Source organism: Larimichthys crocea, chromosome XIII, assembly GCF_000972845.2.
Source record: "Larimichthys crocea isolate SSNF chromosome XIII, L_crocea_2.0, whole genome shotgun sequence".
In the NCBI taxonomy this organism is placed as follows: domain Eukaryota; kingdom Metazoa; phylum Chordata; class Actinopteri; family Sciaenidae; genus Larimichthys; species Larimichthys crocea.
The window spans coordinates 25,721,760-25,734,469 of NC_040023.1; the positions used below are offsets into that span (position 1 = coordinate 25,721,760).

The 12,710-nt window shown below is 41.5% G+C and overlaps 1 protein-coding gene across 1 annotated transcript; it reads right to left on the reverse strand.

The window, feature by feature from the left end:
• Positions 1–2,448: 2,448 nt before the first annotated feature.
• Positions 2,449–4,992, reverse strand: tent5aa (terminal nucleotidyltransferase 5Aa). The gene is made up of 2 exons (XM_010744594.3): positions 3,758–4,992; positions 2,449–3,324 (listed from the first exon to the last, which is right to left on the reverse strand). The coding sequence occupies exons 1-2, from the start codon at positions 4,181–4,183 to the stop codon at positions 2,545–2,547; spliced, it is 1,206 nt and encodes a 401-aa protein (XP_010742896.1). The 5' UTR covers positions 4,184–4,992; the 3' UTR covers positions 2,449–2,544.
• Positions 4,993–12,710: the final 7,718 nt, after the last annotated feature.

Genomic DNA, 12,710 nt, shown 5'->3' on the forward strand with positions numbered 1-12,710 from the left:
TTGACCCACTGGACACATAACATAATATAGCAAAAAAGCTATTGAGAATATATCCTTTGAAGCCCAATCACAGATTCAAAAGCACTGCAACACCTGCAGTGTCTGATACATTTATAAAAATAACAATCATAAAAAATATACATACAAGACAATGATCTTTTTCTTTCTTTTCCAAAGTGTGATTTGTAAAAGACTGCATGAACAAAAACAGATATTTGGGACAACGCATACAAGACAATGCAGTAACCCACAATCACTAACTGACAGGCAGACTGGAGCTAGCGAGCTAGTCAGCTGTTAGGACTTCACTGAGTATAAAAGGACAATACACTGCCTGCACAATCCAAAGGATACCATCAACATGGACAGTCACCGAGAAGAACAAACAACTGAACAGACCAGTTATGGATTATCAGAATCAGGCGAGAAAGAGGATGAGCAAAAGAATTTCTCTTATCAGCGCAGTATTGAGTCGATGCTGGTCTTCTAGGCCTAGTCTAACTTTTTAATGCTTAAAATCATTTCCTTTTTCTATCTGCCATCAGGAAAGGCTGCAGTGTAGTTAGCAAAGAGTAAGTGAGTTGGCAAAGCTGAAACATGTTATCATATATGTACACAGTTCTTTTAAAATGGTGTGGAATGAAGCATTGAAAACCATCAATAAGCATCAATAAATGCAAGCTCACAAAGAAACATGAGTTGCAACTTAAAGTCTCCTGAGGCTGGTGTGAATGCATGCAGTTTTCTTCAGTTTCCACTCTTCTGAACAACAATCGGATGATTAAAACAGAGAGCAAATGCTGATAACAGAATTATTTCCCCCCTGAAAAAAAGGGAGAAGACACAGCACTGTCCATTTAGTTGTAATCTGACCATAACACAGACAGTTTGTACAGTAAAGCATGGTAGCCCTAGAGAGATAAAACCCCATCACCAGCTGCACCCATCTCTCCAGACCGATTCACTCTCCCTGCTTCTTAAAACACTACATTTTACTTCCTCTCCCTTTTTCTCCCTCTGTCGTCTTCTTCCCCGTCTGCTGTATCAACACAGAATCAACAAATGGCCTCACTAAATTTCAGGGCTATCAGCGGGGCCACCAAAATGTTTGGCACAACGTTTTTCTGAACCCTGAACAGAGCATCTGCAGACCCAACCCCAGCTTAGTTCAAGCTCTTCAGCAGCAGCTGAGGAATTCCCTGCCAGGGTGCTACAGCAAATAGTGTCTCATCATCTGAGGTGTCTCTGCAAATATGCTTCCACTGTAGGAGGAAACACACACCAGCTCTGTGTCGGCCGCTCTCTCTGAATACACTCTTTCCTCTCTCTGCTTCTTATTTACTTCTTGTGAACTTTTTCTTTTTCTCTAAAGAGAAAAAAAGAAGCACCACTGTACAAAATATACAGGAAATTGAGTGACATTTTCCTTTGTTGCTGATGATCTGAAATTGCTTGTCATCCTTTCTCCTGACAAATACACAATAGCAGTACACATCCGGACCATGCAACACTGCGTGTCTGGTTTTAAAAATGGGAATCTTGCAACTGCGACTTTACTGTAAACTCGACACAGATGCACGGTCCAAACGCACACAAACACTGACTGCATGATTTCACGTATACATTCACAAGCCTCTGGGGTGCTGTTGTCTTGTGTTTATGAACAGATCGGGCTAATTCACCAAAAAAAATATATATATATCATATGGCCTGCTCATTCTTTTCTCTGCCCGCTGAGAGGCAATAGGCACTTAAAAACACACATATTTTCACATATACAAATAGACATAGCTTCATATTTTGTTTACTTTTCCCCATCAAAATTGGGTTTTAATGTTAGAAACAATCAAAAAAATCTTTGGTCTGTAAACAACCATAATTATATCCAAATGCAAGGCGGAGATGCCAGTTTGTTATCCAAACTAGTTTAACAGCATCTCCCCTCAGTTCAGCTGACGTAAAAGCAGAGACTAGGGGGGCTTGTTTATGGAGCCCTGCACACACACACACCTCTGATTTCACCTAGGGTGTGTGTGTGTGTGTGTGTGTGTGTGTGTGTGTGTGTGTGTGTGTGTGTGTGTGTGTGTGTGTGTGTGGTGTAGCTGTCAACTTCAACTGATGCAGCTGTTTGGTCTGCTGTTGGAACATGCTGGCTAATCAGCTCTTGACAGATTCAATCAGTCTTGTACAGTCTCGATGACAGTTCTGCTGCTTGCATTCAAATCCATGACACATTTGCATTTTGCATTTATTTCCAAGCTACCTAAATTAGTCTTTTTTTTTTCTCTCCAAACCTGGTTGGTCTGGGCAGGAGCAGAAGACATTGACATTTCAGATATGTGATGTGTTCACATTCAAATACGTACTTGAGGTGAAAGCCAACCGTTCATACTCGACGTATGAACAAAAAACACAAGCTTTGAAAAGAAGACTCCTTTTTCCGTCAGCTGTCAAACATTTGGGCAGGTTTGAGGCGGCGACTATGCTGCTCACTCCTGTTTAAACAAATCAGACTCTCTCCCTCCTCCTTTCCTCAGGCCTGACTCAGTTACAGGGCAGCCAGGTGGAGTATGCAGGCTGCTGGCAAGCAAACACCGGCTGTACCTGTGCTATGTAGTAGTTACTGAAGTTGCCATCTGCCACATAAGGAGCAGGTTGGTAGTAACATGTAACATTAGCCACGTTGGGGATGACATTCTGCTCAGCCAGAACACGCACTGCCAGCATGGCTATGAGCCCTAAGGTCTGCCTCCTCTCATGTCCCATCAGGCACACCGTGCTCTCGTTGACCACTCCGTGAAGGGTCATCAGGTAGTCGTACTTGCGGTCCTCCAGGCCCACAAAGTGGTTTTGAAGGTAGGACTCCAGCTTGCGCTGCTGCTCACCAATATCAGGGAAGTCAATGAAGAAGCGTGAGCACATGTAGCGCTGAAGGGACTTCATCTCTGACTCTGAAGCAGCCCTGAAACCCCTCACCAGCAGGTGACAGTACTTCAGGAGACCCCCTCCTCGGATCTCCTCCGGGTTCCGGGTGCAGATGAACTTGTGGCGTAAGTGGTCCAGGGCCTCGCTGAAGTCCCCGTACACGCTCTCTCCCATGATAGTGGGGTGGAAGGTCTCAGCCATTGGGTTCTCTGAGCACTCGTAGAACAGCAGCAGGGAGTCCAGTTTGATCTGAAAGGAGTCCACGCTGAACTCAAACTGCCGCCGCAGAGAGTCCACAAACTTCAGCTCCACATTCTTCCCCCGGTTGTTGGAGAGGGAGATGAGGCTCCAGCGGTCTGAGTCGTTACACACCTTCACCATCTTCTGCACATAGGCTTCCTGTGTGTGTGTGTGTGTGTGTGTGTGTGTGTGAGAGGGATAGAGAGAGAGAGAGAAAACATAAATATTAAGCAGACAGTCTCAAAGGTGCAAACATGAATAGAGCCGAGGCCTAACTTTGCATTGTGCAGCTAGGCTTTGTATTTAATCATTTCTCTACATACATAAGTAATAACTGCATTTTAAATCTTGTGTGTACTGACCCCAATATTAACGCCCATAGAATGTACTTGGATATGGGATCTAGGTGGCTGAGCTCAGGATCCTTTCCAAATTGGTTTAACTCAATCCTCTTAACTACAGAAAAGCAACATTTTACTATCACTAATCTAATTTCACATGTAGCTAAACATAATGGCGGTTAAGCCGCATTACAATTAAATACAATTAAATTTTTATCTAAAAGAAAAGAAAAAGAGCAACAACAAAGTACCTTTAACGTTAACGGGGTTATTTTCTCCTTATTCACGCAGTCGGGTAAAAAATCCAGGAGACAGTCCAAAACTATGTCCTTCACAGTCTGGAAATCACTTTCACCTTTCATATCTGCGCAAAATATTAGATCAAGATCCTTAAAGCCCAGTCCACTATCCTCGTGCAGAATGTGGCTGGCAGCAGAGCCGTTTAATCGAACGTCCCGGACGTGGATCTGTTTTTCCTCCATCCGACTCCGCACCACCTTAACGATCTGCCGCGGCTGCATCTCCAGAGTGGGGAAGTTTCCTCGACCGTGGATCGGGATGGTCTCAGTCAGGATCGCGTCCAGCCGTTGCACTTGCTCCCAGTTGAGGACGCTAACGTTGCTGCCTTCTGTTTCAGACATACAGCTGGTGGTGGAGCTACTGTCGTCCTCTGTCATGGTGAAGGGAGAAAAAGTCCTCCGATTGTATTAAAATAAAATTAAAAATTAAATAGTTCTCTCAAAATAGGAGCGAGTCAGTGGTCGCGTTTTTACGCACAAATTCGATATAACAGAATGACTAAAACTTCATCCACGTCCGAATTGATTGTTAAGATATAAAAATAAAATTAAAAATATAATGAGACCCCAAGGCAAATAGTGAGAGTTGCGGCAGTGCGTTACAGCTGCCAGTGGCGCAGCAGTCGAGCTGGTGTTTGTGTTGAGGACGAAGTGAAGCCAGTCAACAGAAGCGTGTAGAAAACGAGTCCTAACTTTCTCTTCTCTTTCTCTGTCCCTTTTAAAACATTTGCCCCGGTGCCGCCGTCAATGCGTCCGAGCGCTGCGCATCACAGTCTTTGAAGGTCGCTGATGATCCAGGAGGGGGTTTGCTTTTCCGGCTGTGACTCCATCGCCCAAAGGCACGCCTATGATTTTATGAATTTGCATGAATAAGCTGCTCCTCAAGTCGCACTTTGGCACAATCGACGATCAACCCCTCAGTGGAATCTTGTGGATTTTTACGCACAGCTCCTACATATTTTTCATTCCTCCTCCCTCGCTGCCAACAAACAATCCCGTTAATACAAATTGAATGTGCTCAGGAAATCCAGTTTGCTTTCCCCCCCCAGTTACTTTGTTTAGTTCAACATCTTTTTCCCACTTGTGCAGAAGTTAACCGTTACCTGCCCGCTTGACATGCTGCGTCCTTCTGCAACAGTCAGGTCTGTAAGTCTGAAGATGTCAGCTGTGCTTCACCCCGCCCCCCTCTGACAGGGTGCTGCTCAACATGCTCACACTGTAACACTGGACTTCATGAAGCAGCTCAGTGATACATTCATAATGCTTTTAATGTGGAGACCCTGATGTGCTCATTAACAAAATGTTCCTCCATGAAATCATTCTTGCTCAAAATAACTGCTGTACCTGGATTCATTCACACATTACAAGACATTAAGAGCCAGGAAGGATCCTTTTATAACCAAATATAAAAAACAAAGAGAGAAGAAAACAGTTGAATGATAAATAACATGAAATATTAAAGTATTTTTTTAATCTCTGTCAGATTCAACTGGTGCTTATAAAGCTCACTTGATGTTGTCATGTCGCCCCCTGTGGGCTGGGTGAGGTTTTGACAAAAAGAACTCAAATATCCATCAAAGGAAATTGAAAAGTTTGCTGTTTAAATTCATGTGGATGTTGTCTTTGAATTGGAGTTCCCTGGTGATGACGTCCATGGCCTGTTTGTGATATAATGAGAGAAGATGTGCTCTTGGTGGTTCTCACTGTCAAAACAAACAGTAAATATTTCCTCTGTAATCCTATAAGCTTGTTACCCCCAGACCACTAATACTTCCAGATCAGTGTCTGGAGCCCCTCACTGCTGACATCATGTGTGGACTGTCAATTTGTGGACTGGACTGTCACCTGTAATGGTGTATTCACCTGCTGTGTGAGGTTCCTTTAGAGAGCCTGCTCTTCAGTTTTTCCTCCGGAAACCTATTCAGATGTGTCAAAACAGAAGTCCAAGCACCAGACGTGTGATAGGGTCAGACAGGGGGTCAGATGAGAGCAAAGGGGGTCAGGGCGTGGCAGCTGTCACAGATGCCCCATTAGGCAGCGTAAAGCCCTGCGTCACTGCAGCCACCCAGATCTGTAAACCCTGATTATCCCATTTACTCCATTGCACTGTCTTAACTCCGACTCCCACACAGGAAGTCTAACTCTGCACAGCGTCACTCCCTCTGCAGCGTTAGACACACACAGTCTCTAATATTCACATTTACAATCACATGGTGAAGCTTTCACAGTCAATACAACATCCAAATAAATTACTAATAAATAAAGAGCAGAGAAATAAGAGAGGACTGTTTTCGTAGTGTGAGAGCTCTGAAAAAGTGACATTCGCTTAATTTAAAAAAAATTTGTTTTGTTTTCATACTTTGCTTTGGCACGTGTCAGACAGGTTGATCGCAGGTCTCTGAAATTGAATTCCACATCTGGAAATGTACATGGAACTATTAGTCAGTTACAATGGACCAGGAGCGGCCTCGTCAATGTGTTTCCCAGGTGTGGATAGATGGTTGCTATGGATTGGACCGAATCCCTCAGGCCGTGCATGGTGCAAAGCTAAATCAAAGCCGCCGTCTGAGACTATAACAGCAGGTATGCACTTGCAGTATACATCCTAAACAGAGCCCTGATGATGAACTGTTTTGTGTAAATACTATTTGTCACCTCATTTCTCACTGGGAAAGACACAGGATTATGCTGTCAGGAAGCTAAATGGAAACAAGAATTCAAAAACAATACACACCTTTTCGCCAAAGCCTTCAGACTACAAATATGGAAAGATAATATTTCCCAAACAGATCATCGTTTTCTTTACTCTGGAGACTCTGATGTATGTGGGAGAGAGCTTTTCTTCTTCTATTCCTCATAAAGCAAATATTTTATCACACTCCTTCTCTCTGGGGTCTATGAAACTGTTTTTTGAAGAGCTCGGCCAATAAAAAAAAAAAGAGAGAAGAGATCTGTTTTGTTTTTCCAGTACCTTTTATCTGACTGCGTGAGTTGGATTTATCTACCATGAAGTGTAACATCCACACCACCTTTGAGCCTTTTTCTTCAGGTCAGGACTGTCTGCTGTGGTGGACCACCAGACCTTCTCTTGTAGCTTTGATTCACACAACATTATCCAGTGTCCACTATCAACAGGATGGATTCTTTACTGTATTTTTTTCTTTGCATAATGGCTGGTTCCTCATCCACGAGTGAAGATCAGTTTTATTTGTATATCTACATATAGGTGTACAGTTATTTTTAATGCTATCAGTATGGCGCTCTGGAAGTGTAAAAGATGAATATTTCTGTGAATAAATAGAGTGATATGTATATTAACCAAATTGTGAAATACTTCCCTAAAACTCAACTGTGAAATATTCATATCATTCTAGTATTTCAAAATCACATTTTTCCAAAGTCACTGGTGCCCACCCCCTTTACCTTTTAGGCAATCACCAAATGTAGCCAGTTAGCTTTCGTAAAGCTGGAGCAACAACAATGCGGAAGTATTTCTGATTGACATGAGACCTGCACACCTCTTCATCACCCATCAATGCCCAATAATGAACTCTTCATTGGTACACTTACAGCTGTACATATATATGGATATATGGACAGTGTTAGCAGCAGCAATTTAGAGTTGCCTCAGCAGTATTCTTCTAGTTCTCAAGATGTTCCTCTGAGGTTATTGTAGCTAAGAACACCTTGTTAACTAGCTGGCAGGTGGTTAGCCTGCTGGGAGGATGATTGGCTAATGGTTGCCTAATAGGAGTTTTGAAACCAACTGAATACCCTCGCCTGACCCTCCCCTTCCAAGCATGTTGAAGAACCTACTGTACTGTAGAAACATGGCGGTCAGGACTCATATAAAAGGCTCATTCTTACTGTAAGTAACAAAAACATAATGAGTGTTATTTTCAGGTGATTAAACACTAACGAAAATATACTTATGAATATTATGTTACATTTTTGCCAGTAGATTTTCCATCAATTTTACTATAATTAATTTAGTTTGAATCATTCGGTATTATTATTATTATTATTTCATGGTTTGTGTTCTTAATCAATTAAGTGATATGATTATTTATTTTCAATGTTCTTTTTATTTATTTAATGATGAAAACTTTTCCATAATCCAGAGTTTTATTTGTTCAAAAAGTTCTTTGGTGACGTTCCAAGTGTTTGTTTTTCTGCTTGTGCTCCTTTACAAGAAACATTGAATTCCTGCAACATTGTGATAAATGGAACATGGCTGAAATTTAGCCTAATACTTTTGATGTCAGTCATCAGTAAACGATTGGCACATTGTTAGATGGGTTCATATGCATTACTTTCCGCCATGTTCCTGCAATTAGAAAAGTTTATTTTTTTAAAAATGACCACAGGTGAACTTTGATGTTCCACCCATTTTCCAATTATACAATGCAGCATTTTTTAAAGAAGGAGTTATATGGACTTTTGTTTCTGCTTCTTTACAGTGTCAGCCAGAAGAAATGCTGAGCTGGTTACTCCAGTATAATTATTAGAATTTATGTCTCATTAGGAGCAACTCAACAAAATCCTGATCTCTTTCTACCAAACTCACCTTCAGCAGAGGAGGAGAGAACAGTTCTGCTTGTTACAATCTGCCAAAATATGAAAATGGGCCAATAAGCAGTGACGAGTGATAAAACAATGTATGCATGGTGCTCAAAAGCTCTGGCACGCGGGAAGAGTGTGTTGTGATGACAGAGGGATTTAAACGCACAAGAGGCATTTCATTTTCAAACTGTCAACAGTAGTGTAAATCCTTTTTTGTGCTTCTACTGTGACTAAAAGAAGTAGATGAGATGGAATAACAGGGTGTCAAATTCAGTCTGAAACACTTGACCTCAGGAGCTACGCAGCGTGACGATGGTATCACATATGCGAAAGTAGTTTTGGAGCCAACGTTGCTTGAGACAACTCGAGCGATGACACAACTCAAGAACAAAGATCCAGTCACTGTCATCCTCTCTGTGTCTCCTCACTCACCCTAACCCTCCTTTCACAGAGATAACTGGATTTCCAGGAGGGTCACATTAGTTTGTCCCGGCTGTCGGAGAGATATTCCCACTGCTGACGGCAGAGTTAGTTTTGGTTTAGGATCAGAGGCACGCGGACAGAAATGGGATTTCCAGGCTTTTTTCAGTCAAACTGCCTGAATGACCCCCAGTGGCAAATAGCTGGAGAATCGCTCCCCCGTTCAGGAAAAGTAGTGTGGGGTTATACAGGGTCTGCAGAGAGAAGAAACAGCAGCGATCACTCCAGTACAGAGAATCCCTTTATTTCAGCTCTTTTTGATCCCAAAGGGATGGTGTGTGTGGTGACTTTGGTTTCAGATTAATGCTGAAGGTTACAGGGGGGGTCCGATTTCACTGGGAGATAGAGAGGCCCATCTCACCTAATCTGCTTTATTATAGGGTCTTTGTGATCTCACAGCCTGCAGCTCCAGGGACAGTAAAGGAGCTGAATGCTGCTGCTAAAGCACTTGAGAGATTAATAGATGCTACAGACACGGTTACTACACAGTATGGCCTGTCTCTGGCTAACTTTCATTTAGTGGATTCACCTTAATGGTATGACAGCCTCCTCTCTACCTCAGATGTTGGAAAGCATCCACATCAAATAGCCACACCTATACAGCAAGGGCTTTTAAGCATGGTTTCCTAATCTGTCATTGTAACTGCATGCTTAATTGCACCCTGCATCTTTCACGGGTGTGTCCATTCACAGTAACAACATGTCTTGGCAGTCATTCGAGACGGAGGGATGAAGCAAAGCAGAATCTTTTCTAAGGGTCTTAGGAAAAACATATGTCACCTATCTTTTATTCAGTGAAGGAAAAAGATACACTATCATATCTGTACAGCAAATATGAAGCTACAGCCAGCAGACGGATAGCTTAAACTAAGCATAAAGACTGGAAACATTCGTCTTAGCTCTGTCCAAAGGTAACAACAATTAGTGGTTTTATGGGGGCTTACGTGCGGGACTATTTCTTGGCCAGATGCAGTGACTTCCTGAAGAATTGTTGTGACCGTGAGGTAGCTAGCAAAAACTCTGCGTTACTTAGTGAGCTTTGGAAATCCCAAACGCAAGACTCCAAGAACTTTAGTTAACTTTGGACAGAGTCAGGCCAGCTGGCTGATGTTTCATATTAACCAAATTCTTATCTAGTGAGAAAGTGAATTTCCCGAATTGTTGAAGAAAGACTGACTAGTGATAAACATGAGAAGGAGGGAACAAGTGAAGCCAAGGAGAACTGGATCTTGGTTTGATTATATTCACACCAAAGGCAGTATATAGGCCTGAAGACAAAAACAAATGTTCCATGACTGTGTGCAAATATATTTGGCCTGAAATGTCATTTAAAATGGGGAGGAGTGTGTGTTCTAAGGGAAGATCGTTCAGACAAGAGAAAAGTGCAATCTGGGATAATGATGATAGAAGCAGTAGCAAACTTTGCAAAAATGAACTGGAAATCACTCATATTCACAAGACCTGTCATCACATCCACTGGTTTGGCATATACTTTGTGACAAAGCTTTAAGATGTCACAGTAACATTCTTTTTGCCTGGCTCTGAGGCAGTCAAACTGATAGCAAGACATATCCAAGAGGACATGAACTGAATGACAGCAAAGACAGCAGGAAGGCCGGCATATTCTGGCCATACTCTCAAAAGGCGTATTTGGACTGCAGGAACTTTTTCATAGTTCTAAGAACAGTTCAGTTCAAGGATGGCCGGGGTGATCGTTCTGTCTCATAGATCGATAGTTACAGTCATAACTTAACAGGAGCTCTGCCGTTGACAGGTCCTCCGTCCAAAAATGTCTAGAGTAAACTTCCTGAGGCCCTAATGATCTTTGTAAAGCTGCCAGCAGAGTGACGGCCGTAGAGAGGTCAGGTAATCCAAGGCTAACTGCCTCTATGACCGCTAAATAGGATTGAAAGGGCTAGTTGAACCTTTGCCCCTCACCATCTGAGCCACAGGTCAACATTCAAGCCAAAGAAGAGTATGAATAACTCTTAAGTAACTCTTAAGGTATTATGGAGGACCGGCAATGCATCGTCAGGTTCCTCTACAAACTCTGTACTGAACTTTGTGTGGCATCAACACTTTCAGTTGCAAAACCAATGTAACTACAAAGGGCCTGAGCGTTAAACACAACATTTTGTGAAATATGTGTTGTGAAATGTTGTGTTTTGAAACAATTAATTTTCTTTGCACATCACAGCATGTATGATTTCTATGTAGGCAAAATGCATCTGATAACGACCAAATAACAAAACATTTAATTCAGGCTAACTCCTCAAAACTATCAAAGATGTATACTTTATAGTCGTACAAATAAAGTATATGCATACTTTTAACCCCTTAACATCTGCAACGGTAAAATCATTTAATTTCTCTGGAGCCCGGGGCATGTCATGGAGAAACAACAAAACAAAACATAAAGAAAAAAATAATTAAGTTGCATGCACAAGTAAAACTTCATGGGATTCATACACTACACTCCGTCTGACAGTGTAGCACAGGGGAACTTTTTCAGCTCAAGACCCACAAGAGAAATTTGGTGTGTCCTCGTTACCCAAGACTACAAAGTACTTCATGAATTGCCATAACGGCTGCATTTCTAAACTAAGCTACTGTAGCATCACACCAGCTACAGCAGACAAACAAAACAAACTATTCAAATGCTACACAAGCACATAACTGACTTTTCCACTGTAAAAACAGTTGAAAGTTGAAAGTCTTTCATTTGCATAGAAAAATTCTGTTGACTGAGAATGCTTTATTTGTATTGTGTATCATGCTTCCTTGAAGCTATATGATTTTGAACCTTGTGTAATATTCAAATTAAACACAGTTTTGTCTCTTTTTGTCTCCCATATAGGTATTGTAGATTGCAGCTTAATAAACTTAAGTTTAATTGCAGTTTTTACAGATGTATATTATTATTATTATTATAGCAATAATAACAATTAATAACATAACTTAATTAATGAATAACATAATTCTCCACTTTTCTTATTGCATTCACTGACCTGAAACCAGGCTATTGCACAATAAATGGTCAGATAAAGTCACATGTGAGTGATATGCTTGCTCATTTTGAACAAACTTCCTCTCACTTTCAATCTTGACCATAAATTTAGCTTGTATCCAGTGCAGTTTTAGCCATTTCATATAAAATAAACCAGCAGGTTTTGAACTTTGCTAGTTGCTCACAGTTGTGGGACGTGATGAACCACACAAATCTACTCTAATCTAATAGAATAAACAGTTGTGATTAAAAAAATAGATATCATCGCTATTATTATTAATACTAATATTATCTGTTTATGTTATTTCACCTGCTTTAGAAGCTGTAATTTATCCTTTTTGTATTGGACTGGTACACTTACAGTGTAAAGAAGTCAGAGAACTAAAGAGTCATTCAAAATCATTAGAATTTAACAAATGACATTACCAAGCAGCCTGATCAGTGATGAAATCAGGTTGGATAAATGGGGCTTTGACCTTGCTCATTTCGCTTTAACCTGACATTATCCAGTCAGAGCAGGTTGGGAATGTAGGAGGTATTCCATGGAGTGTCTAAAACGTCCCATTTTCTCCATAAACAAATTAATCCTGAAGTTATCCCCACCGTCTGGAGGACGGCCCTATGACTTTTCCATCTGCTCGGAAGGAAGGCTCGATGGCCAAGGCCTATTCTCCACCATCTCTCAACAGAAAGAGTGCACCTTCCTCAAATATGCTCCACTGCTCCATCACGCCCTTCTCTGCAAAATTATATGTTCTACAGCAGTGATTACTAACCTGGGCTTCTTGATCCTCAGGGGTAGCTCTGCAGTCTGCAGAGGAGTAGCTCAGCTAATTTGAAATAATATAAATTATG